The 27,999-nt window shown below is 38.1% G+C and overlaps 1 protein-coding gene across 1 annotated transcript; it reads left to right on the top strand.

Moving 5' to 3' along the window:
- Positions 1-2: 2 nt before the first annotated feature.
- PANK3 (pantothenate kinase 3) lies at positions 3-27,999 on the top strand. Its single transcript, XM_009690260.2, has 7 exons — positions 3-127; positions 11,553-11,905; positions 13,825-14,078; positions 14,720-14,896; positions 16,546-16,669; positions 19,883-20,008; positions 21,393-27,999. The coding sequence occupies exons 1-7, from the start codon at positions 100-102 to the stop codon at positions 21,441-21,443; spliced, it is 1,113 nt and encodes a 370-aa protein (XP_009688555.1). The 5' UTR covers positions 3-99; the 3' UTR covers positions 21,444-27,999.

Below are 27,999 nucleotides of genomic sequence, written 5' to 3'. Positions count from 1 at the left end.
GCGCCCGCCCCGTCAGGCGAGGGCAGGGCGGCCCGCCCGCCGCCGTCACCGCCGCCGCTCCCGCCCGCCGCCGCACAGCCCGGCCGCCGCTGCTGCGCCATGAAGATCAAGGATGCCAAGAAGCCATGTAAGCCTGGGAGCCGCGGTGCCCGCGCCTGGCCTCTCCTGCCCCGGCCAGCAGGGAGCTGCGTCGGTGAACGCGATGGGGAGGGGGTTTCGGGGAGCTGGAGCTCGTCTTTCAGGTGGTCGTGGCTGACGAGCTTGGGAGCTGCCTGCCCCCCTCCTCTCTGTCCCTTTTCAGTAAGGTTTCGTTTGGGTGGTGCTACGGGTCTGGCGGCTGAAGTCGGGTGTCAGCAGTAGAAGGACTCCTGCTTTTTGAATAGAAAGTGACCCGAGGAGGTTTTTGAGAGCGTACCGTCATGTTTTTGAAGTGGGCGTTTCATCAGTGTTACTCAACGCTGCACGTCATGTGCCTGCAAGTGCTAAAATTTTGCTTTTTAAGGGCTTATAGACTTCTGATTTTTAGCGAGAGCAATATAGTCTTAAAACCTGGCTACAGTTATCCTGAAGTTATCCTGAAGTATGATCAATGCTTTCCTTTAGTAGCAGTAATCTTAATAATATCGCTTACTGTTTATTATTTTGAAATATCCCATTTCTTTTGAAGGGCAGAAACAGGGTTCGGGCTCAGGTGAATGCAAACAAAATGTCTAAGGCTACCAGTCTAAGGCTACCCTTTTTGTGGGAAGAGGGAATTTGATTTTGATAAAGTAGCATATAGGTGAGGATTCTTTTCCCTGGTTAACAACTGGTCAGCTGTACAAGTCACAGGTATATGCAGAAGAGGTAGATCCGTCAAAGTTGCACGGAAGGCGTGCCTTAGCTGAAAGGGACGTAGGTATCACTCTGCTGACTTAAAGTAGTTTTTTTCTTTTTATCATACTTTAAAGACTATTTTCAGAGTGAGTTCCTGAAAGGATTAAAAAAAGAAAAAAGCTAGTCCTGAAGACCTAGACCTGCTGTTATTTTCATTCCTATGTAATGGAAAGTATGTAACTGAAAACTTATATAGGAAGTATATATTCCAAGATGTTGCTTGAGCAGCCCAACAAAAACAAATCACTGAACAGATATGTAATACAGGAAGTGCTAGCATGGATCTGGACATATCTGTAAATATGGAATTGAGTGAGACTGTGAAAATATTTAATATTCTTTTTGGTCTGTCAAGGGAAGCCCTAAATATCCATCCAATTAGCTGTCACCTGTTACTAATGCCAGTGTGTTGAAATTTCTGAGTTGTCTCTGATTGTGTTTAGGAGAAATACAGCTCAGACAACTTCCCCCCCCCCCCCCCCGCTATGATATTTAAGGAGTGATATCATGACTCTGAAGCAATAATTGGCCATAAAACTTTACAGTGGTTTGGTAATTTCAAATAGTGAGAGTGTGGTTGCTTCTAACAGAATACCGTTCATTTCAGGAGCATCGCAGCTGGGCCTCCCTGACTTCTTTTCTGTAGTGGTAGACTTAAAACTTGTTGGTGACATCTGGCATTGTTATTTAAACATGGGATTTAGCTGTTTAAATATACAACATTTGTAGTTGCAGGCTTCCAGTTCTTGAACCTGAACTTTTATGTTGGTTTTACATGATGCATAAGAAGGAGATTGAAAATTTATATCTTCACAGCTTCTAACCAATGGAAGGAGAGAATACAATGTCAAACTGAGTTTGTTTCATCTTGTCTTGTTAACATTACATATTTTAAAGCTGTTTAAGCTGGTGGCTTTTTTAAAAGGTAACTGCACTTAGTTTCCTAGTGAACTTTAGACTCATTTTGCAAACCTTTGCCTCTGATTAGAAGCAAAGTAGTTAGTCAAACTGACTAAAGTGGGAGAAAAGCTGGATGTTTGAAAAAGAGCAGATCCACAAAAGGACTTAAGATTGAAAATTACACGATACACGTGACGTTTGGTGCCCAAATACTGCCATGGATTTGACAGTACCTAAAAGCTGAGCCAGGCTCAGAAAAGCACTTTTAGTCAAGTAATTAATAACCAGACAGTATAAGACACTTCTGGACGTTTTTCGGTACCATTGTTGAGTCAGTATATGTTTCTTGGAGGATGTGAGTATTTAATCATCTCTGCTGGAGCCAAATTTGATATGGGGTGGGGCAGGGGGAATGGTTGACTGTTGCTTAAACTGAGGTTGTTTATCTGTTGATAAGTGCCTACAAAGTAGAATTGAGAAGATTACAGATACAAGTATAGATAGGCTAAAGCAACATTTAGCCTTATGAAAGAAAACATGGTTGCAATGACTAGATGCTGTGGTTGTAGTAAAAGTGGGGACAGTAAAATGGCGGTGCTTGCTGAATGTAAGTATCTGATGCGGATACAATGCCTAGGCATGTTTGCGTGATCCTCCATTTAAAAATCTTCAGCTGGCTAGTGCTGTTCCTACTTTTGTAGTAATAAAAACAGTTTGTGAGAAGTGTAGCTGAATTTGTGAAACATGGCTTCCGGTATTGAGACTCCTGGAAGAGTCTAGTAAAGAAACTTTTAAATTTCCTTTGCACATGATGGGAAGTGACAGGCATTTCTGAAGGAGGATAGCAGCGGTTCGGATTGGACATTAGGAAAAACTTTTAGTAAGAAGTTAGTATAATATTGGAAACGATAGAGGCTGTGGAATCTCCATCTTTGAAGGTTTCTTGGAAAACTTTGGAGGTTTTCATGACTTGGCTAGGCAAAGCTGTGGTTCACCTCATCTCGTGTTTGTTAATAGCCCTAATCATTTGAATGAGAAGATGGACTAGAAGACCTCCTGAGGTCCCTTCCAACGAACGTTTGTACGTTAACTCTTCTGGGGAAATCCAGATGAGAAAGAATGGCTGGTTCTTGTGGAAGGAACTTCCAGAGGTTATTTGGGGTGAAGGTGATACATATGAGAGCAAAGCATCTTGCAGAGCTGCTATCCCATGAGATACATCTTAAGGGAAGATGGGAGTGAGAGAGAAGGAAAGGCCCAGAACACTGTGCTCCTCAGGTGAGGTTGGGTTCTTGACCTTGGCTCTAAAATGTAATAAACTGAAGGAAATGCCAAGACTTCTGATGTTTAGTGCATAGTACATGTTACTTATTTACAGCGTGTTTATGAATAGTTCATAAAAATAAAATTTAAGAACAAATGCCTATGTCTCCCTTAAAGGGAATACAGACTTACTAAGGTATAAAAAGGTACACAGTAGAAATTTGCAAAACGCTGTGTTAATAGAAAAGAGAGATTAAAATCTTATCTAATCTGGTTCTACAGACACACATAGTCATCATGTGCATGGTGATTCCATGGAGAATTTGTGTAGTGGAATTGAGGAAAAATCCATTTAAGTTGCTGGAGGATTTCTTTAAATAGATTTTTCTATTCATAGATCTTACTGCTTAGTTGTAACATGTTGTTATTTTTTATTAAATCTTTGAAAGCTGATATTAGCCGTAATCTGATGTTACAGGCTCGAATTCTGCTGCAGTTTAAAAATGTAATTCTAATAATAATACTGTCAGGCACAGTTTATACTGTGTTTATCTATAAGTCTAAGATTATGTGTCTGCATAGCATATCTCACTATAATAAAAATACTTCTCTCCCAAGAGATTTCTGCTGAAATGTCAATAAAATTAACAGTTAAACAAGGAGGGAGAAGATAAAGGTAGCAGTATTTTGTCTTGTCTAGCTTTACGTGGTATCTGTTTGTAGATGGGATAAACCTAATGAAGAACAGTTGCAGTAATTGCAGATGACCACCTGCAGTCCCACCTATAAATGTGGCTTTTCTATAGCGTGTTAGAGACGCCTTCACCGAAAAGCATGTTGAGTTTGCAGAATTTGATGGAGAAGTTTTCCAGTAGAGTAAATGAGAGGAATGGGAAATCTTTGTAGAAGAATGTAACAGTGCATGTCAGATATGTTTTACTGCAGATATTACTTCCTGTACCAAGAAATGCTGTCATTACTGGATACTCAGATTTTAAATTGTCAATAAATGACTTGGGGGGGGGGGGTTTAATTGCTATTTGCCTTCCCACTAGGGAATGTGTCCAAGATTTGATCAGTCTAAAACTTTTATTTGGTTACCCATTCCCCCCTACCCAGTCATTTACTTCCTAGTCCAGCAGTTTCAATTATGCTGCTGGGGAGCTTCTGGTAACTGGAGACAAACACCATCTCCAAGTGAAAGGCCGTAGCTGAGTGCTTCTTTGCTTCTTGGACCGGGCAAGCTCTGCCAGACTAGACAGGGATGTTGGGTGTGAAATGCCAGGCCATTATGGGCTTACACATGGGGAGTGTTTCCAAATGTATTGCAGAGTGAAAGTGAAGAGAAGGAAAAGAAATACGACATGTAGTTTGAGAAACATCTGTTTCTCAGAAAACAAAATGAGATGCTTTGACAAATCTTCTTGGTGATGCTAGATCTCTTAATTTTGTTTTCTCTCCTGGAGCCTTTTTTTTTTTTTTTTAAAGCGTCTTTCCAATGTAGGAAGCAGTAATCTGGCAGTGGTAATCTAGTTGAAACTGCCCCATAGCCTAGGAGAGTGGAGTAATTACCTTTGTTTTGTACACAAACTCTTGACATGTGATCCTAGAATAACAATTGCATTTTTACTCTGTTATGCACATCCTTGTTTGTGGTTTGATGATTACATATTCAATATGATCTACTACCACAGCGTAATATGTTATGTAAAAAGACTACAACTAGCCAAGTACTGAGTCTGTCATTTGTTTTACAGGGTTAAAGTACTTTGTTGAACTGGATTAATTTTTGAAGCGATGTTTTGTAGAGAAATTATATGCAAATTTGAGGTGACTGCTTTTCTTGCCATTGAGTTGCTCTTTGTGTATGTTCGTCTTAAAATCTGAAATGAGATACTGAGTTTTCAGCATTCGGTTGGAGAGGAAGGTTGAATCTTCTGTAAGGAATGTTGACTTTTACCCAGCCCAAATCTAGTATGTGAGGGACTTGGGATATTTAAAGCAAAAACTTGTCACAAAAGTGGCTAAGCGGAGAAACACTCGGGTATCTTAAGGGCTGAGAACGCTTAACGTACGTACAAGGTACGTACTTTGGTACGTACTTTGTTCTCTAAATGCTCATGTTTACACATCTGCGTGACATTGGTACAACAAAGGAAGCTTGCTTTCTAGCCTTAATGTTGAACTGTCTTGATTTAGCAGGTCAAAGATCCTAGGTATGCTTTCTCCTAACTTGTCCCATTAGACATGCTGGTCTCTTCAGACTTCTGACTTAGGTATTACAGTTTCCCATTAATTTTATTCGGTTGTATGCAGATTATATTTTGGGCAAATACCAAAGGCATAAGAATATGTACATGTATATAGAGGAAAATTTTAATAGAAAAATGGCAAAATACATTTAGTTTAAGTGCCTATTGTTTAACACAAACTGCGCAATAGTACAGTATAACGAGTTCTGCATAGTGAACTTATTTTTTCTTGACAGTTAATGGCTAAGAGCAGATTCAAAGTTTTGTTACCAAAGGCCATACTGAGCAAGATTAGAAGATATATTTTATGCATAAAAACTGATCATATTGCTTGCTTTCACAAAAAAACTGTTACAGTGCTGGCAAAAACAAGTTTTCTTGCAGTTACATGAAAATCTTCCTTTCTTACATTTTCAGCCAGTATGGAATTGTGACTTGCAGTATACTTAATATTTGGCATTTGTTCTGAAATTCACAGTTGTTTTTGAAGTGGTCCAACAGTCTTACCTCCTCCCTGGGGAAAAAAGTTTGGAACATCACTCCACATAAGGCATTAGAGTTATTTAGGGAAGGTAAAATGGAGATTCTGTCTTTTATCAGGTTTTGCCATTCTCATTTCTGGGCCAGTAGAAACACAGAAAAACCAAGCGTACTAATATAAGCTGTGGAAGTTTGTGTCATTGGCACTATCAGTTGCTGTCAGTTTTTAAAATAAAACAACCCAACATTGTCCCTAGGCGTTGTCTGAGCCACAAGAAATGAGCCAAAGGTTTTGATCCATGCGTGGTTTGTGTGGAAAATACAAGCCACCTTACAAAGCTGGCATAAAATCTGGTAGCCTGTTTTGTGCTATCGCTTACAGAGAGCTGTAAAAGTTTCTCACAGTAGACAATTCCTTCCCAGTAAGTTAGGAAGTAGTTCTCCTCTTCAAAGGCTAATTCCTTGTTAATTTAATATAGGACTGGAACAGACTCTTATGCTCCAGTGAGGAGAAGAAAGCATTTTAGAGGTAGTTATGTTGCAAATCTGCATTGTTACATTCATAGGAAAGAACTTATCAGGGACAAGAATTTGTTTCTCGTCTTTAAAATCTAATTGGCTAAATACAAATATAATGTTAAACTGGAAAAATCTTATTCTTGACCAAAGAAGGGGGAAATAGTTAAGTGTTCGAGTGTACGCTTCCTACAGTTGTGAAAATACAGCTTTGGATCCAAAGTGGGCATGTGAAATCAAAATACTACTACATGATTTGAGAAGAGAACTTGGAAGGCCCTCTGCTCTGATGAAGCAGAATGCATAAGAAAGGAAAATGTATCAGACTTCATGCTTATAGCGGGCTGAGAAAGATTTTTATCATAATTATTTTCTGTTAGCATTTGAAGACCTGGTATGATAAGACATAAGTAATCTTAGGATTGCTGCCAAAAAATATATACACCAAAAAACTTATACACCAAAAACTTGAGAAGTGCAAACACAACAGAATGAGGATTATCTGCATAGCTCTAAATAATAATAATAATAAAACCCCATCAAATTGGATTTTCTTATTCAGTAGAACTGTTACATTGTTACTTGAACACAGCGTATTTGTGATAGCACTCTTCCTGCATGGGATGTGCTTCTCTAAATTGCAGGAGGCAGTTCTAGGAAATACTCTTAGTTTCTTAATTATGAGCAGCTTGCCTCTGAAAGCCAGCTTTATAACACATACAGAACAAGTAGTTGCTTTATAGCAAAGGTTCCTGGTTGCTGTTGCAATATAGGCCCCACAGTGGTTCCTGGCAGAGCCGGGGAGTGAAATAAAATCTGGATTTGGAATTGAGAAGGCTGGGTATTGTGATGCTCCTTTTGCTGTCCTGTTGAAGACGGTTTAATTTGGTGTGAAGTAGCACACTAAGCAGTATGTTTTTTGCCTGTCCAAGTTTGTGTTCTGCTGTGGATATTTTGTCTTTCTCCGATGGTTAAAAATATGTACGTCCCTTAAATAGAGCTTGGTTTGACTTCCTAGAAATAGAAAACATTTTTCTGAAGCAGTTTTATGCAGTTAAGCTTGTTCAGTAAAAAGTTCAGCTTCTACTTTTCTGTTCAGTATTCAAAATGCAATTGACCTCCACAAAGATAAAAACTTTGAAAAGACAAGGCAATGGATTTATTCTGTGAATAATGATTTAATTCTCCACAAGGAAAATTTCTGAGCTCTACCTCACTTTTTTAGAGTCTTCCAAGAAAGTAGAACAATTCTGAAGAGGAAGAGCTGAGAAAACTCTTTCCGTGATCAAATACCCATAGAGCTGCAGAAAAAGCCCAGTTTTACTGTAGGTGCATTGGTACTCCTTAAGAATTGAAGCTGCAGAATGATGGATACAGTTACGGGAGTCCTAAAAACCTGGTATCTGCAGAGCTGTAAGCTTGAGACAGACACATTTCTTTAACTAGCACAGCAGTGAGGATCAACCTAATGTCTATTTTGTTGTTGTTGCTGTTTGTTTCCTAAGATTGCGCTGCTGTCATTCTGCTTCTAGATCTTTCGCTCAGAAGAAAGCATGACCTACAGATATTAATATGAAAATACTTTTTATAAAATCATTTATGTATCCTCAGCCCAAGATGTGCTCTGTGCTATTTTGGTTCAGAGGCAGCTTTCAAAGACAAAACTATCTATCTCAGAATAGAGTGTTTCATGGAATTGATGAGACTGTACCAGCAATTGTGCTGCAGCTATCCATATGTAAGAGTGAAAGATGTTGTGCTTTGAACATGTCCCAAATAGTAGCAACAGCATCTTAGGCAGAGTGGTCAATGTATGTAGTGTAAAGTAATACACAGATTCCTTGTGTGGGATGATATAAAAGTAGATGTGTCATCTTCTGTAGTCATTGCCACAACTAGCTTGACGGTTTTGTGGAGCGGAAGTGCTGTAGGAAACTTGAGCGTGATGTCTGTAGTTTTCTGGCTAGTCCTTCATACTGAGTCTCTCTGTGGCCTGATTTTAACCCTGCAAATGAAACCACATTTTTCAGTATTTGGAAGAGGAACTGGTATATTTACATGGGTTTCTTTTTCTCCATCCCCCACATCCATATAGGAAAGATTCTCAGCTGTACTTTACCCAAAGCAAACTTTACTGATTTGAAGGCTACAGGAAAAGGTTTGGCGGACGGGCGGGGGGAGGGAGGGAGAGGTCCCGAGGTTCCAAATTGTGTCCATACATACACACAGCTATGTTCTAACTCTCTGTAGGATCAATGGATTTCTAATATTTGAAAAAAGGTAGCTCAAATATGGATAATCATACAACCTCACAGTCCCAAAATTGCAGATGGTGTTCAGCTCATTGTATACTCTTATATATATAATATATATATATATATATATATATATATATATATAAAAAAAATACATATGTAAAATATATATACATATAGCCCCTTTTAAGGCTGGAAAGAGAAAGCGCATTAATTTTCCTGGACAGGCCTATATTTAAATCCAATGACTATGGCTTACGTATGCAAGAATGTGAGCTGCAATGTCTGCATCCAGGTTGCTGGTATGAATGCTGTGAATACTAAGGTAATGGCCCCTGGGCTTCGTTGCCTGTCAGAACTGCCTCCTCACCTGGCAAACAGAACTTGAACGAAGCAAATCTTGACAAATTTTTAATAGAAGAATGTACAGCTGCTTTGGTTTTGTAGCAGAAGTGAAAACTGACCCTTTTCTTCAGTCTCAAAATTATTAAATTGTTGTTAAGACCACCCAGTTAACCCAGAAAACTGATTTTGAATGGCATAGGAACATATTTTATGCTGAAAAATGGGATCGTTCTATTTATGGAATAAACTTCCTGATCGTTAAGTATTCTCCCTGATCTTTTTTTATTTGGTGCGCAAGATTCACAAGCCGTAAGATCTTTAGAACTCAGACTAATGATATATTTGGGAAAGCCTTTGGCTCATTTCAGGTGGGATGCTGTGGATCTTCTTGTAAACATACATGAGTTGGACCACATGTTCCCTAGACTTGTAGCATGTACTTTCCCTTCTTTCTTCGTATTGTGGAAGACTATGTTTTAGTTATCCAGTAGGCCCACTGACTGGGAACGATCCTGAGTACTTTAGGTAATACTTAGCTAACCGAGTCCTAGATAAATACTGAATGAATTAGATTGACTCCTGCAAACCCCTTTCTGGTCTGCTGGGTGAATAAAACGTCCCATCTGCGTTTGTGACCTTGTGACGTTATTTACAACTGAAACTTAGTGAAATTGCTTAATAAATCATCAATTAATTGTGATCGAACGAGAAAACAATTTTTTTTATGTCCAGAGTCTCAGTGCAAACAAGTCAAGCATCAAGTTTTTAAGGGAATACCTTTTTTACATTCTGCTTAGTTATATGCTTAATCTCAGCTGTTGTCTTGTAACTGAGCTGAATGGTTCATGGAGGAAGGAGGGCCTCAATTATGAAGTCATTTACATTTTTACTAAATAAGTCCCTTTTTGTTTTGTTTAATCTAGAATATTATTAATCTAAATTTTAGTAGCACTCATGTTCTTAGGTTCACACCATGGCAACAGCTGTCCTTGCTATCTCTTCTGACATGTTAACGCTGCAGAAATAGCTTAGTACTAAAATTCCCTCAGGTAGTACTGAGGCTTAAAAACAGAATTAAAACCCATCTGTTAAAGGATCAAATAAAGAACTCCTGAAATGTGCCTTTATCTCTCGTCTTCTCATTTTTGCTGGGTTTAGAATATCTTTATTCCCCCTTGGAGTTAAATCTTACTCAAATCATTCTTGTTTTTAAATACATCTGTTTTATGAAATCAGTGAAGTTACTGACTTGGTCGGGTTTTGTTCGTGTCTGGCAATATTCTCTGAATATCCATTCCTGAAAGTTGAGGCAACTTTTAAGTTTTTTTTCTTTTAACTTTTGCACTCATGTTATAAATGATATGGCTTGCAGCCAGCCTTGACTACATATGTTAAAATATTTTGGTAGGCCTTTCTTCCCAATGATAAATCCCTACTGGTAATGTAAATCCAACATGAGTTAAACTAAATCTTGTTCTTGATGAACATGCTCACTTTTTTGTTGTTTTTGTTCATGAGTTTCGTGCTTCTATAATATATTAATTGCATCTGAAGAAATACAAGAACTCTACAGAATTTTTTTGAAAACACTAGATTGTGTCGATTAGGAAAAGAAAATACAGTATTCCTAGCTGGATGTTCAGGATTGTTCTTAAAGTTACAAATTAAGTTTCTGAAACTGTTTCTGGGAGCTGTCACGTGGGAGGAAACACTAAGATAAAGGTATTTTGTTTGCTGTAGAGTTGCTGAGATGCTCTTTCACCTCACAGTTACAAAGGTTTATTGATACAGGCATAGTCAAATGACAGTTCAAGATAGCATAAATGATAGAATCCCTGTTAAGAGAATCTTTTTGCAGTCATGGCAGGAAACAGAAAATAAAGTCAAAATACTGGTATTTTGGTGTTATTGGTTTTTTATGGTACAGAAATTCTTCCTTCTTATCCAAGATAAGAAAAAGGAAAGTAGTACCTAGATATTTTGTTGTTAATTTTCTGTCTTTCACGTACTTAATATTTGTCGCTAGCCCTTTGTAATTCGAAGGGTTATATGAGCAGTTCACTTTCAGAAATTGATCATCTTAACTGTGTCCATTTTTAAAAAACTTGCAAAGAAATTAGTGTTTCCTTCCCAAATACATGTTTAATGTGTTATGTGGTCAGGAGAAAATAACTATTGGAGGATGAATAGCTGTCCTGTCACTGCTGTCACCTATAAGGAATAATCTGTTTTCTCACAAATGTGCATTGCAGTTTTTGTGCTAAAACATGCCTAAAATTCAGTTTTAGGAATGAAGGTTATTTTAAAACTTTATCCTTTTAAAAAAAGTGTGATTAAATTGAGTACTGTTTTTGGAGTGTTGAGTTGGATGTTCTGAGCTCATGTCACACAGCATTGTGTATATAAAAAGGAGAGTTGCTCATTGTTCCATTTTACCTTTCACCAGCTAGGTATATAAGGTCATTTAATGGAAATGAGGACTACATTTTTGTTCCTGTCTGCTTCAAACTTTTTTTTGGCTAGTTTTCTGTACAGGGATTTTTCTTAATATCTTCCTTGTTGAAAAGCATAGTGTTGGTTTAGTCTTAAATTGAATGTATTGCTTTGGCTTTTTTTTTTTTTTTTTTTTTACAAAGCTAATGGATCGATGATTGTATCTCCACAGCTTTTCCATGGTTTGGCATGGACATTGGGGGAACTTTGGTGAAACTTGCATATTTTGAACCTATTGATATCACTGCAGAGGAGGAGCAGGAAGAAGTTGAAAGCTTGAAGAGTATCCGCAAATATCTGACTTCTAATGTAGCCTATGGATCCACTGGCATTCGAGATGTCCACCTTGAACTGAAAGACTTAACGATTTTTGGTCGAAGAGGAAACTTGCACTTTATTCGATTTCCAACTCATGATTTGCCCACTTTTATCCAAATGGGAAGAAATAAAAACTTTTCAACACTACATACGGTGCTTTGCGCCACCGGAGGTGGCGCTTATAAGTTTGAAGAAGACTTTCGCACAGTAGGTAGCCTATCTTTCCTCATATTGAAGTTGCGCTAAAAAGCATTGCTACAACCAGTGTTTTGAGGAACTGTGGAATGCTTGGAGATTATTAACTATTCACTTGGTTTTTAGTCTACTAAGTATGTTAATCTAGAAATACGCTTCCTGCTGTTGTCATAATAGACGTGAAGAAGGGCTGGGAGGGGACTGCTGAGATGTTGATCTGAGGCTGACAGCTAAGTAAAACTTCTGTTAATGCAGTGAAATGCAGGACACCTTTCTGGAAGATAACCATTTTCTCATCTGTGTTTTTCTCTGATGGGAAGTGTACTTAAACTGCTGTGGTGCTTACTTCACTTTGGATTTTCTTTCCTATGCAATCTTTGATAGTTTTCTCCAGCCTTGCTTTTATGAAGGATATTTTATATAGAGGTGTGGGCCTGATTATTCTGATGAAATTAGCCCAGTATGTTGTTTATAGATTTGTGACTGAGTGAATATCTATAAGGCAGTCTTTTCAACAGCAAAGAGGTTTTGGGATTTTTCTGAGGTGTTTCGACTCCTCTTGATGATTAAAATTGATCATTTGTTCAGGTAGAGTTTCTATCTGACGTTATTACTGCAGTGTTATTACTAGCTGGGAATGTGTCACAGTATATGGTATGCCCATGTCTTTGTTTGAAAATGGCCACAGTCCTCTTGAGGTTCTAAAGGCAAGAAGACTTTTGATGATACCAAATGCGTTGTTTCAAAATCTGCTTGTATTTCCATTCTCGTGCCAGTCCTGTGTTGGCCCAGCACGACTGTTTGTGGGAAGGGTCACAATTTGTACAGCAGAGCTACTTAAGTTTCTAAAACCCCACAAAAATATTTTACGGTGGTTGGGCCAGATTATCTCCAGAGGTCCCTTCCAACCCCAGCTATTCTGTGACTCACAAGTTCCCTGATCTACTTAACTGTGAAGCTTCGCAAGCTGTTGTGCTATGGCACAAAGAGCCACAATACGCTGGGGAAAGAGAAGACTGGCAGTGTTGTGAGCTGGTATTGGCATCAGGTTCAGTAGTGTGCAACCCAGCCTCATTATGCAGCTTCGTGACCTAACAACAGGCTGCTTTCTGAAGGTGAACTGATCTGGTTCAGAGTCATGTTCCGGCGTTTACGGATCAGCTGATTGGTTGGACTCCCCGTGTTAACTGTTAGGACACCCTACTGCAGGTGAGGGAGAAGAGTGACGATGGAGTGTGATCACTCTTTTTGTGGAAGTCCGTAGTTAAACTGGATTAAGTGTAGGGTGAAATTATGGCCCTCTTGGAATCCATAGAAACTTTCAAATTGTCTTGCTGTTTTATGAGAGAATGACAGCCTAAAAGTCATATGCAAAACCGAAAGACACACAGAATTTATAACTTCTGGTATTCTTATGATCTTGGAGTGCTAATAAGGGTTCCGTAAAAGCTAGTAGGATGCTATTTAGGTTTTTCATTTCTAACATCTTAGAAATGACGGATTTTTAAGATGGGAGCGGTGGTGAAACATTGAAATGGTGTGCAGATGTGTCAGTCTGACCATCCTAACGTTAGATGAGGCTTAGAGTATTTGCTAATCATTTTTGATTTAGATTGATGAAAAATGATGCTAATTCATGTCCGAGTATCTCAGAAGTTTTCTTTGCTGAACTTACTGAAACGGATGTGTGTACTGCCTATCTGTTGCTTGCTAGGAACCTAAGATTCACATCAGTAGTCAAAGAAGTTTGCTAATTTAGACACTCAGAATTTACCTCTGAATGCTTTGTTGGCTCTATAGTTGGATTGAAGTTTATGAATTAGTCATCTGAGATAGCTGCCTAAAGTTAGGCAGTACATATATACTCAGTAATTTGTAGCTTGTGTAAGTAATGTTAGGGTATGCTGACTTTTTTTTTTTTTTAAACACAGATTGGAAACCTCCAGCTGCACAAACTGGATGAGCTTGACTGCCTTGTCAAAGGCTTATTGTATATTGACTCTGTCAGCTTCAATGGCCAGGCAGAGTGCTATTACTTTGAAAACGCCTCGGAACCTGAGAGATGCCAGAAGATGCCTTTTAACCTGGATGACCCGTATCCACTGCTGGTAGTTAACATTGGTTCAGGAGTCAGTATTTTATCAGTCCATTCCAAAGACAACTATAAAAGAGTAACTGGAACAAGGTAATAACTTAAAAACCTAAGTTGATGCTGTTACTGTATGGAAGAATGAGCCTTCTGTTTTCAAAGTGTTTCCTCATCCTGAGTCCCCCCATCTATCCCCTCCCTTTTCCTTGCAGTACAGAAAACTATTTCGTCTTTAGTTTACAGGTGCGTAGTTGAAGCCCATCTCCATAGCTCTGTTACTGAGGAGGTTTAGTTAGTATTTTCTTTGTCAGTTGGTGCGTGCTAGAAGGACTTTGTAATGAGAGTTTTTTGCGGTTTGTCGTAAGTTTTGATAACATGTCCGGTATACCTATGTTTCTTTTCCCCTGCATGAATTAAGTATGTCCACATGTATTTTAAAGAAAATAATCAAGGATCAGAGAGAGTGGTAAGATGTGGGTATTTCAGGGCATTTTAAGTCTGATTACATCTTCCAGCTGACAATTTGATAGCTTATACCTATTTGTTACTTTTGCAAGAAGTTAACTTTGTGCAAATCGCTTATATAAATGTTAACTTGATTAACAGCTGTTTAATGAGCAATAAAGTAGACAACTGGGTAGCTAAGTTGGAGGGGTTTATTTGTTTTGGTTGTAGCGTGAGAATCTCTAACATGAGGAAATACTATTTAAAAGCAAAATTTCTTTTGTTCTTATTAGTCTAGGTGGAGGGACCTTTCTTGGTTTATGCAGTTTGTTGACGGGCTGTGAAAGTTTTGAAGAAGCTCTGGAAATGGCATCTAGAGGAGACAGCACACATGCTGACAAGCTGGTTCGAGATATTTACGGAGGAGACTATGAAAGATTTGGCTTGCCAGGATGGGCAGTAGCATCCAGGTAAGCAAGAGCCCTTTTGTTGTTCTCTCATGCACGTGCGCGCTCTCACTCTCTCTCTTGTTTTTTCCCCTCCCCAATACAACTAAGATGCTAAAGTTTCAAAAGCAAGACTTAAGATGTTAATATAGAGAAGACTTCTTTTTGCAAAGTTCTGTTGTAGTCAAGTGATGTTTTTGCCCTAGAAATACCTATACTTAAGTTTCCTGAAGATTTAAAGCCACATGGTAGCATGTGACGGCAAGCTAGATGTTGAAAAAATTTCATGTGATAAGTCATATACAGCTGAGGATTCTTCTTTTACGTGAGTCAGAAAGAACATGAGCTGATCGCAGGAGTGACAAGGGCAAAGCGTAGGACGAAAAGTAATGGCAATTACTTGTTGACTTCCTAGAATCTTTCAGTAGGGCTCTTCTCCAGCTGCGAGTGACGTGAAAGAGGAAGAAGGCATTTTAGTTCTTCTTTTAGTAGCATCTCTTCGTTTCTGGAATGACTGCTTTTTTGATGTTCGGAGGTCAATACAGGCATCTGGCATAATATTTTAACTACTCATTTGTGAAGGCTCTTGAACATAAACAGTTTGCACCATGGGAATTAATATACTTGACTACCATTACAGAGGATTTTTGTAATAGCTGCTGTTTTTATTTCCCGTGGGGAAGATTTCTGGTGATGTTATGGCTTTTCTACCTTTAAGAAATACAAGAAGAATAAACTGTCAGAGTGAAACTAACGTACACTTAACAGAGTTCTTCAAACCTTTGCTCTTACTTGGTAGTAAAGAGGTTTTAATTCACAGTGACTTGATTCTTCTCCCTTTCCAGCCAGCTGAGTCCAATCTTCTTCAGAAACAGATTACCTGCAGAGAAATTTTAATGTGTACAATTTTATACTTTTAGTTGATTCGTCTTAACTCACTCTGTGGATAGTTACTTCTGTTATCGTTTACTTTTTAAGATCCTTAGAAACTTTTATGGCTATTTGAGTTTTGGAATACTCAGGATTCTGGGTCTTTGAACTGACTTGGGTATGGCATGTAGTCCTTAGCGGTAAAATATCATGCAGAGCTATGGAGTCTTGTCTTGAACTTTTTATTTGTAGGAAGTGGCATACTGTGGATAGTAATGAAAATGTCTTTCTACTCCAGAAGTCTGGATTTGTACAACCTGAGTCTCAGGTTACTGGTCAATGACCTAGCAGTTTGCCAGCTGTGTATTTTCTGTTTTTAAAGGTTTTATGATGGGACAGAACCGTTCAACTCATCTCTGTTTTGCTTCTGCTACTTTCAGGTGGTTGGATAGATGTTTTAATGAGGAAGCAAGCATGAGGAGTTTTAGAATCCACCATTAGACTTAGGCATTGACTTCATTTGCAGTGTCTAGGCTTACAACATAATCTTGCCTAAAAATAATGCAATTTTTTTTTTTTAGGAGCTTCTTCATGAAAATCAGCAATATAAATGAAAAGAATTTGTTGGGAGTCAAATTGCTGTATTTAATAGGGACTTGAAAAGGGAGTTGCTTAAGAATAAGCATGAGACTTAGGTTCTACTCTAGCATAAAAGTTACACTCTGAAATTACTTCAAATTCCTACAAAATCCTCTGATCCCCCTGATTCACTTTGTATTTAACGGAAATTTTTGCTGTTCTAGTTTTGGGAATATGATCTACAAAGAGAAGAGAGAGTCTGTGAGTAAAGAAGACCTGGCAAGAGCCATATTGGTCACCATCACCAATAACATTGGGTCTATTGCCCGGATGTGTGCAGTAAATGAGGTAAACGCTTCTGGAGAGGAATCAAACAATCCATAAGCCTATTTTGTGGTTTTAGGTTAAAGGACTACTAAAATGATATATCATTTCAAACCTTTTAGTACCTTCTCAAATGAAACAAACTCATGTGGTATTAATAGAACTAGGAACTGGCTCTGAATATTTTGAGTGTCTCTTGAGAGGGCTTATTTGACTTGAGAACTGAAATTTAGTGGCAAGTAAAAAGCTTTTACATCTTAAAGGATCAAGGGTGACTGCAGGATTCTGAGAGATAAGTTAAAGGGGTTGGGCACCCAGATGATGTTCGCCTCAACCTTGACATCTAGGGAGAAGGCTGGGAGAGGAGTAAATGCATCCCGTGAATCAGCACCTGGCCACGTGGCTGGTGTCACCAGTAGGGCTTTGGCTTCTTTAAGCTATGAACACTCTTTGAGGAACAAAGACAAAATCCTCTGATGCTGGAAGAAGCATCATGGTTGCAGGCCTTAGCTCTCATGAGGAATTACTCTAGCCTCTCCTGGAAGGGTAGCATGGCAGGACACAAGCAATCCAAACTTCTGGAGTGTGTCGGGGACAACTTTTTAACACAAGTGCTTGGCAGGCTGACTAGGGGAAATGCTGTGCTGGACCTGTTGTTTAGGAGTGAGGAAGAACTGATCAGGGGTGTCAGTGGCAGCCTTGAGATTATCATAGAGTTTAAGATGCTGAGGAAAGTGAAGGCAGATATCAGAGCGAAGAGTCTATTTGGACTCAAGTAGAACAGGAGTCAGTTTTTTCAGGGATTTAGGAAACGGGATCCTGTGGGAGGCTTCCCTGAATGGAAACGGTGCCCAGAATAGCTAATGGATCATCCAGGGTAACATCATCAAAGCACAAGTACAAGGTGGGGGGGGTACAGAGCGGCTAGGGAGTAGCTTTGCAGAAAAGAGGAGGCTGCTGGCAGACAACAAGTTGAACTGAACGTGAGTCAGCCGTGCACCCTTGCAGCAGTGAAGGCTGACCTCATTCTGAGGTCTATTAACAAGAGCAGGTCAGGGGAGGTGATGCTTTGTAAATCCCCCTACTTCTCGCCACCACCCCACAAGGGAGAAGGATTGACAAGGTGGAGCAAGTATATTGAAGCAGAGCGCTACCAAGAAAGGGGCGTGGAGTCCCTGACAAGCAGACACTGAGGGGTCTGGGTTAAGCCCAGGCTGTGGCGGTTTTCTTCAACAACCTGTTCGGGATTACAGGAAGGACGGAGCCAGACTCATAAGTCAGCGATGCACAGCCGAAGAACAGGAGGCAACGAACATAGCTTGCAGCACAGGGAATTCTGACTAGGTATAAGGAAGAAGGGTGCTTAAAATGAGAAGTGGTTAAGCTCCAAACGTGGTCTCAGAGAGATTGTGGAGGCTGTGTCCTTGTAGACCTTCAAAACGTGCTTGAACAGGGCCCTGAGCAACCTGAACTTTGAAGTTAGACCAGTCTCTTCTAGCTGAATGTATTCTACGGCTAAAGCCTTGCTTCCAGATCAATGTTGAAGTTTCAGGAGTTAAAAAAAATATTAAAACCAACTTGGTTTGACACCTGTGTTCTTACTGGGAGGTGCAGAGAAAATTTTCTGCCATCTTCTATTTCTCAAAGCTTTGCTAAACCAGACCAATATGCATCCAATTTCAATATAATTAGTATGACAGCCAAGAACCTTTGGAATAACGGTATAAATTCAGTACACTTAAATTAGCGTAGAATATATCTGTGGTGCCTGAGCACCGCTAATCATCAGCAAACTTTGGATGAAGTGAGATTTAGTAACAGCTTTCTAAGCTAAAGGCTACTGTATTAAGAGCTCTCTACTAGAGATGTCTATGGCAGTGATACTCTTAGAAATCTCAGCAACCTTGTTAGTTGCTCTAACCCTTTTTTTTGCCGAAGAGCTGGACTCATTATTCTGTTTTTAATACCATTGCAAGTTCTCCCTCAGTTTTTCTTTCATATGCCTTTCTTGGAGTAGAAGGTTCATTTTTGTGGTAGCGAGTGCTTTTTTTTTTTTTTTTTTTTTTTTTCCCCTGTATGGCAAGGCTTGGAAGCAAAAAGTTTTAAAACGAGAGTGAAGCTGTACATACCAGCAATGTAAGAGTCAAGTGTGTTGTAGGAATGTTGTCATTATTGCAAAGTCAAATGTATACAATTTGCATATAAGGGCTGGGGTATATTAATATAGATCCCAAATCATACAATCCCAGATTGTATGCAGGAACATACAAATCAGGTCTAGGCAAGGTTTTTCTTGATGCACTGCAGCTGTATCACAGAGCTACAAATCATAAGATACAGTTAATACAGATAGACAAACTAATATCTTGAACTGATGTATAAAGGCAAAATGGGTTTCACTTTTTCCACTTCCCAGTATGGAGCAGAATTATGTGTGGGTGCCTTAACAGTGTGTATATTTTGTCTTAACTTTGAACTAATCAAGGTAGTGAAAAGCAAATACATGCAAAAGTCCTTTGATTGCGTGTCAAGTTCTCATACTGGTCTTACTAACAACTTGGATAGGACTATTCATTTATCATTTGTAAGTGCTTAGTTAAGTGCCACGTTAAGCCCTAACACAGATAAATTTTCTTTGATTCTTGATCTCATACCATTAAGTCAGTGTTTAATGATGCTTCCATTTAATGTCAGTTTGATTTCTGTGAATGGGGAAAATAAATGAAAAAATGAAAATCATTTAAACTTAATGAAATTCATAGCTAGCTCTTAGTACGTACTTAAGTCTTAGTCTAGTTTTATACTTAGGTATATTGAGATCTGAAGATGAGATGGACGTCTGTTATGTCTTACTGTCTTCGGCTTCTTTACAGTGCTGCCTTGTTGCATATGGATCAAGCAGCATTGTACAGGGCTATGAAGGCATTGAGTCTTCTCTACCATATATAAGTACTGTGACTTTAATTTTACTTTTAGCTAAGCTTTGGCTTAGTTACTGCAAATGCTCACTCAGTTAATTTGAAAAACAAATGCTACTTGTCTGTATAATAAAAGCTTTAATTTGAGGGGACTGTTCCTCTTCACAGGTATGCTATGTTTAAATATTGGAACCATGTTCTACTTGGGTGATTTTTTTTTTTTTTTTTCTCGACAGTCTTTTTTCATAACTTAATTTTTCACAGCTATGTTAAATAGTGAGAAGACTTAATTCCTTTGCTATGTTTTTGTTCCTTTTAGAAAATAAACAGAGTTGTCTTTGTTGGCAATTTTTTACGTGTGAATACTTTGTCAATGAAGCTTCTTGCATATGCACTGGATTACTGGTCAAAAGGCCAACTGAAGGCCTTGTTCCTAGAACATGAGGTATGCTATGGTTCGTTTATGTTTATGTATTGTTTTACCGTTAATTAAAAATGCACATAGTGAATGTCTCTCAAGTGCGATAGCTGGAGATACTGAGTACTCAGTGAAGTTGAAAATAAGACAAGTTTCTCATGCTGTATCGGCTCTCTGGGAACAGCTCTCTCAGACAGGAAAGGATTTTAGTCAGTTTGGAGTATCTGTTCATGCCATACCTTTTTGCAAAGGGACGAGAAATGTTAAGCTTTGTACTACGATTAACCTATTTCTCCTTGTCTGTAGGTAGAAACAATGGTAAGTATTGCATTTCAAAAGATTAGAGTGGGGCCGACAGCATGAGCCTTTGAAATATGTATATCGTTCTCAGTAGAGCTCGAGCAACATCCTGAAAGTCGACACTGCCTTTGACCAAGACTGCTTTCATACTTCCACAGATATATCTTACGCTTTTTGTAAAGTAACTTTATACTCTTGGACAGCTTGTGCAAACTGGATTAGTATGTAGTGCTGAGAGATGGCCTGTTCTGGTTAAAACGCAATCGGTATTAATGACTGGCCAAACAGCTAGGAGACTTGTAGCTTCTTGGCAAGGGATTGGAAATATTTGATGTCCTCAAACTGTCAGTCTGCAGTTACTACAGTATTAGGTCTCCTTCCCTTTAGTCAATTCTAACGACGTTTTTTCCTTTATTGCCTATACTGACACTGACACTACTCTGTCTTGGCGCTAGTAATAGCGCCATGGTTCCTTATTAGTTCTACCCCTTCAGATTTTTCTTGGATGCGTTTTAAATTCTTGCATTTGGTTGAGTGTAGATCCCAAAGAGTGCTGTGAAACAATTCTATGTTACATAATTGTGGGGTGGGAGAAAATATTGCTTCCGCACAGGGAAAAGTAATCCAGCAGAAGAACATGAATCTCGCTATGCAGCCTAAGCGAGCAGTTCAGAAAATGGCACTGAAGCCTGGAGAGGCTTTCTTAAAAAACATAAGGTGCAGTTTGTTTAAGAAATCTTAGACTTGCACCTCAGAATGGATAGATTTGCTACGCTCGTTGAATATCCTTTGGCAATCAAAATATGCAGCTTGTCTAAGGGAGGGGGAAAGACTTATGTGCTTAGCAGTCACTGATATGTGTCTTGGAAAGACTAAAGTGTGTGTGCAGGCTTGGGGGGGAAATCTCCTAGAGTTAAGCTAGCTAATAAGGATAAAAGGTTTGTTTTGTAAAGCTTAAAAAAGTGAATATGAAAGATGATGCTTTAAAAGTGTATGTTCTTTATATCTGTTGTTGACCCTCTGGATGCTTTGTTGTCATTGAAGTGTGTGATAAATGCTGAATTTAATATCCTAGTTGAAGCTGAAATATTTATTTGTTTGTTTTGAACAGGGATACTTTGGAGCTGTTGGTGCTCTTCTTGGGTTGCCAAATTTCAGTTGAGATACCAGATGTCACTACACTGAACTATTTTCCACCTGGATGGCACTTGTTTATGGCAATGGAAACTAAATCTGGGGAGGGGAGATGAAAACAGCAAATTTGCTGTAGTTTTTTAAATTTAAGAAGTGATAAGCTACTGAATATTGCCATTGAAAGGAAGGAGTTTTTACTCTGTTGGGCATTGAAAAGTGAAATATTAGGGATCTCATTTATGTTCTTTGGTACATGTAGCCAGTACTGAACTTTTAATATGCAATACATCCTCTGAAAACAAGCTTCCAGAAGAAGGAAGGCCAGTCACTTAAGTGTCCAGCACTTATATGTTGTGAGCTTACTCCTAAGGCTTTAAGCCCATCTGTTCTGAATATAATTGATGAATGACCAATTATTTTCATTAGTTATACTGTATTAAGAGCAGAATTTCCCTTGTGTACTTACAGAATAAACAACTTGAAAAACTGCAGTAAAGTACTGTCAACAAGATGGGGAAACTGCATGCAATTGTTTTTCACAGTAAGAATAGCAAGGTGTTAACAGCATTTGATGTTTTAATAATCATTCTATTTTGATGGAAAAAAATACTAATGCTTTGCTTTTCAGTGGGGGAAAAATAAAAGGAAAAAGATCAGCCAAAGCAAAGGAGTAAGTAGTTGATGTTTTGATGGTTTTGTGAAGATAGGCAATTACCCTCCTCGCTTTTTTGAAGATACAACTTGTATTTTTAGAAGATCCCTTCTGTCTTTGTTTGGATTAGGGTAAGGAATCAAAGCACAAGGAGTTCTCTGGAATGGGTATGGCTTCCAAAATTTCTTGGCTTTCTTCTGGTTTTGGTCTCTTTTATGAGTGAAATTCTGACATCATTACTTGGAAAGGCACCACAAAGCCTGTGAGAGTTGAAGATATCCTCATAAAATAGACTAAAAATGAGAGCTTGTAATTCTGATAGTTTGACTCGTTATTTCAGTGGAGGTTTAAAAAACTCCCTCATCCTACTAATTTGAAAATGTGATTTCTCTTCTGTTTTATGGGTTGATCAGTATCTAATGTGAGATTGAGAATGAAAGAGCTTTAGCTCGTGTTTGGAAGCTTATTTTTGAAGGTTGAGGACAGCATCAGAGTTTGTATTGCAGCACCAAAAGGACCAATCTTTAGTGCCCTTGCATTATGGAACTGTTCGTCAAAACTGTGGCCTTGGGGTAAAATTCATACCCTGGAACTGTTTTTTTTTTTTTTTTTTTTTCCTGTATGCTTTTAAAATTTACAATTGTGATTATTGTAATAAGTCTAGTCTTGAAGCCAGGACCTATGCTCTTACTACTTTAAGATCTCTATACAGTCATTAACTATATAATTCTTTGTGGACTGGAGAAATACCTACTTTTATTATATGATTTTAATGTTAAATGTTTCCTCTTAAGTGCATGAGGAGCAACCGGACAAGAACACATCCGTGTTGGGTTTTAACGTGTTTCTTAAACTGATTGCTGGAGTATTCCACAGCATGGCTACGTTGTATTTACAGCCACATCACCTCTTCGCCTCGTGTGTAAGAAAGTTCTGTGTGCTATTGTCAGCCATTTGTCTTTTCTTTAAATTCAAAGCTCCATATTAATGTCATTTAAAAAAGAAAAAAACTTGTAGTCCTTCAAGAGCGCACTAGCTTACTGTAATCGCTTCATGAAGCGCAGTGCCAATCTCAAATACGGTTTGGCCTGTTGTTAGTTTTTCTGGTACTCGCATTACATTTCCATTCTTCTTGCTTTGATAGTGTTTCAGTCTAGACATAAAATTAAAAAGAAAAAAAAGAATTACACCCACAGTTCAGCTGATCTAATGCTAATCAGAGAACTTCAGAAAATAGATGAATATGGCTACTATAGAATGTCTTTATAAATGCTGTTACTGTTTCTTCAAGTTATGATCACTATAGAAAGCAAGCTTGGTTGTAAAAGTTCATGAACATTTAATTTTCTGAATGTTTTGACAGCCTCCTGAAGACTTTGCGTATTGACTGCATGGTTTTTTTGCAAAGTAAAATACTTTGATACGTGTACCATCACTTGATTAGAAGCAGTTCCTTTAGTCGATATTTATTGCTACTTCACTTCTCATGTTTGTGTTACTGAAGCACAGAGCTGTTCTTGAAGCGGTTGTTGGGAACAACTTGTGCGTTTAACCAGAAGCACATGTAGGAGATGGTTACCTAATGATCATGGCTAATTTAAACCCTTTGAAACTGATGTGACCTAAGATACGACATTTTTAAGGTAAACTGTACAGAGTTATGGAATAAATTTCTGAAGTAATTCTTAAATAGTCGTACTGTATTGAAACTACTGTGAGAATTAAAAAGTATGTCCTACCTCTTTTTCTTCCCCTGCGTTTTGTAAGAATTGGCTGCTTTTCTGTAAGTTTTTATCAGCACAACCGTTACTTATTACAAGAGCCACCAGAGAAGTTTTCAAGCCCTGCTGAAAAGTCCGAGGGTGCTGTATTCAAGCTACATCTTCGGGTTTTGTCTCATTATTCCCTCTCAGCTACTAGAACTAGATTCAGTTACTAGAATCTCCAAAGCATGACTCTACCATGAGTAGAAATGCTAAGCATCACAAATACTTGTAAGGTTAGCTTTCAAGTCTTTTAATCCAAATTCTCCTCTAAATAGGTTGAAAAAGCTTGTCTTTTATATTGACTCACTGAGGTAGACTGACTTTTCCCTGATTTTTTCACACTTGCCATTTCCTTTCCTCAAAGCTAACTGGTTGAAGTGAGTTGAGAGTGAACCGATTCAGTGTCGTGTACTATAGTGGAGGAAATTTGGGTTTTCTCAGGGCTACTGATGTCTTCTCAAGTGGGACCACTTCCTTAAGGAAAAGTTGTGTGATATTTCTTCTTCTAAAGTAAAACATAAAGCTCATTTTGAATGTGTAATTGCTTTCAGCTCAATCAGCCATGTGAGTGCCTTTTAATTTTTCATATAATGCCAATTTTGCTGGTCCTGGGTCTTGTTCCATGAGGCTTCCTGGCTCATATTACTTACCAGAGAAACGGCAGTTTTATTGGTCATGCAAGTGATCCCTTCAATCCAGTGTATTAAGAGAATCCAGGAAAACAGCATCAGGTTTCTTGCTTCCCATCCCCATAGCCCTTATATTTGCGTTTCTTCCTCTCGTCCCTCCAGCTTGAGCTTTTTAAGCACTACGCACAATTTTATTGTATCAGTATCTGCCTAAGAATCATACTAGGTTTTTAGTCAGAAAAATACATATTATTTCTGAACAAAGAAATTAATTTTATATCAAGCTCTGTCCCAAGTTGGCATGGCTATTAAATTTAACCACTTCCACCTTTCTAGTTTTACCTAAGCTAACTGCAGTTTGAACAAGAAGGGAGCTTTTTCTACAATACATTTTGAATATTTAGCAAGCTGGAATGAACGTACATCTTCAGTCTTTTTTACTGAAGCTGGCAGAGGCTCAAGTATAAAGTTTTTTTCCATTCCTTTTATTAAAGCCTCATTAAATTTAACAATTCAAAGAGAAGTAACACTGATATTTATTTTTGTCTTACTGAAAGTTTGATCCAGGCTTTCACAGGGTGTTCAGATCTTGAGCCTACCTTTTGAAGAACTTTACCTTCTTTCGGTAGTGTGTTTTGCCAGCATGCACCTATGTGATTCTACCGACACCTCAGAGATTACCTCCTTTGTAATTTGAGAGTTACGATGTGAAAAGAATAAAAGTAACGCAGTCCTGTTTACTCTCCGCCTGTTTACTCATATATTAAAAACAAAAGTTCAGTTTTGGCTTCTAATCATTAAATATTCCTTCAGTAGTACTGTGAGATTTTTGTTTGCATATGTGTTGTTGGTAGCGTACTCGCAAGGTGGTTTTATTGCCTTTAAGGACTGTAATACTAGCTCTTTGTCTCTATCCAGTGTAGGTCTTCAGGAAATAATCTACAGTAACGTCTCATTCTTAAATGTTTCAGAATAACAGTGGTATTTTAACATTTGTAACTAATTCAAGGGGTTTTTTTTCTTTAGAGCAAATCTGTGCTCCTTAAAGACGAGGCAGTGTCTTATGAATTCAGTGCATAACTTATATTAATGCTTAAATTTACATTCAAACTGTTTTTTAAACATCACCTTCGTTATTCGCGCTCTGGAAACTGGATGGCTGTAATCCTGAGGAAACAGGTTAGTTAAGTTCAGAACGGAATTCAAGATCAACGCAGTTCTGTTCATGCACGTGTAATGAAGTTAGCTCTTCCCTTGTCAGTGTTTTCCTAATAACAGGGGTTTCCAGATCGCTTTTTGGATTGCATGGGTTTAAAAGCCATGCAGTGTTTAGAAGAGCTTTGCTTAGGTTAGGAAGAGAACAGAAATGTTGTGGGTCAGGTCATAACGTATTTGACCGAGACCTGTAGATTACAGTGCAGAGCTACAAAACTTCCTTGACACATACAGGTAATGTTTTGGTTTTATTAGTTTTCCCATTTCTGTTTAAGGCATAGAAAGATCATTGCAGATAAAATGAGTGAATTACTTTAATTCCTCAGACATAACCAGGATTTTGTTTGATATGCAACAGATGTGGGAGATTAAAAAAAAAAAAAAAGCCTTATCACACCATATAGAGGGATAATTCCTCACTTACGTGCTTTGAGTTTTACTAATTTATTTCAAAGAACATTGCCAGTGTTCTGTTTTCTGTGATAAAGTAGTACTAATTCCTTAAGTTAAAAAAAAAAAAAAAAAAGCGTGCAAACAAGCCTATTTTTTACATTTTGTTTACTTTTTCACACATATTAAGTGTATTAAACATTCTTAAAACCACACTTTCTGGAAACATCTCAAAAGATGCTGTAATATATTCATAACTATTAATGTGCTAATGGAATATGAGCAGTCTAGGTTAGGATAACTGAGTGCCAAATCCTGCTCACTTTAGTAACTCAAGTAGACAACTCTCTTAAAAGAGGATTATTTTAAACTAATGAGCAAGATTTGGCCTCGAGGCCTTCTGACTGGGGAACACGGTAATGCTACTTGGCATATTCCTGCTGGTGCTAAATCTATTTGTTGGAAATAAAGCTTCTAAATAGAAACTGTAAATAAACTATTTGTGGCCTGGTCCTTTTGACAGACTTAAAATTTATCATTTGCAAATTTTTTGGCCTTATTTCAAGTTGGGGGGGGGGCTGGGGGGTGTTTTTGTGTTTATTTCTTTGTTTTTAAGACTATGTGGACTGTGGTTGTTAACACGGCAAGTTGCTGACAGGTTTGGCTTTTGTGCTGCTTTCTGTAAGGCCTGTAACATTCCAGTTGTGCGTTATGATACGGATCGCTCGCCATTGCCAGAGTTCAGTGTTACCCATAGGCTTGTCTTGTCATTGTAGCTGTTTAAACAGATAGTATTAAATAGAAGATGATCAGCGTAAGCTCTTTGCTAAAACTTCAAGAAATTCAGCCATTACGGTAAGCATTTGGGGAAGTTTTTGAGAAATGCAAAAAAAAAGCCCTATTTAAAATTAAGTGACATGTCTTGTCTTTAAAACAAACAGGAATATGGTATACGATTTGCTAATCTTTGCTAGGTATCAGTTGCTAGCATTTCACAATTCTTCTAGCATCAATTTAAGAACACTGTAAATACAACCTTCAGGAGGAGATACTTGTTTCAGATTGTGCATTATGAAAGATAATTTAATTATAAGACTGTAGTGAATTAGTATTTTGAGAAATATTAAATTACAGCATCTAGAACATGAAAATTAGTGCATTGATGTTAGAGGAAATGGAGAGCTTTTGAAAATCTGTGCTTTTTTTTTTTTTTTTTTTACACTCGTAAGTTTTTGGCATTTTTAACAAGCAAGTATTTTAAATTTCCATGTATTATTATCTTGTCATGTGCAGGCCTTCTAATGACCAATTCCTGTCTTCAGAGTGTTTTAGTTACTTAGCAGACGGACAGGCAAATTTATGAACTGCAAGCCCATGTAGGATGGAAGTTCTCCTAAGAGCCATTTGGTTAACTTGCCTTATTCTATTACATTGCACTCATGTTATGTCTCCACTTTCTTGTTTACTGTTCTGACACTGAAGATGCGATGTAAAAATATATGCTACAAATTTTTATTCATAAATTACTGATTGATACCTTTGTGTCACCTGTTAATACAGCTCTTGTAAATGAAACCTTTATGCCATCTGTAATACAGCTCTTGTAAATTGTTTAAATTATTTTTTTCTTTTATAGATTCCCATTATTGAATGTACAGATTGGGTCCCTTTCATATTTCACTGAGTAATTACACTGTGGTCGAAATGTGGCCAACACTGTAATTCATCTCATCAAAACTGTAGATAATAATTCTTCACTGCTTGTTTGCATGAATGAAGTTTGGATTTGATTTACTGTGTCATAAGCCAACTCCTCTGTGCTGGGCCTACTTTTACAGTTTATTTTCCTGGTTTTGTTACTGTTTGTTCTGTATGAATGTTGAAACAGTACTTTTGTCTTACTTTTCCTAATAAATAATTTGAGATTGTTCA

This window comes from Struthio camelus, chromosome 13, assembly GCF_040807025.1.
Source record: "Struthio camelus isolate bStrCam1 chromosome 13, bStrCam1.hap1, whole genome shotgun sequence".
Lineage (NCBI taxonomy): Eukaryota > Metazoa > Chordata > Aves > Struthioniformes > Struthionidae > Struthio > Struthio camelus.
This window is presented reverse-complemented; position numbering and strand designations above follow the sequence as displayed.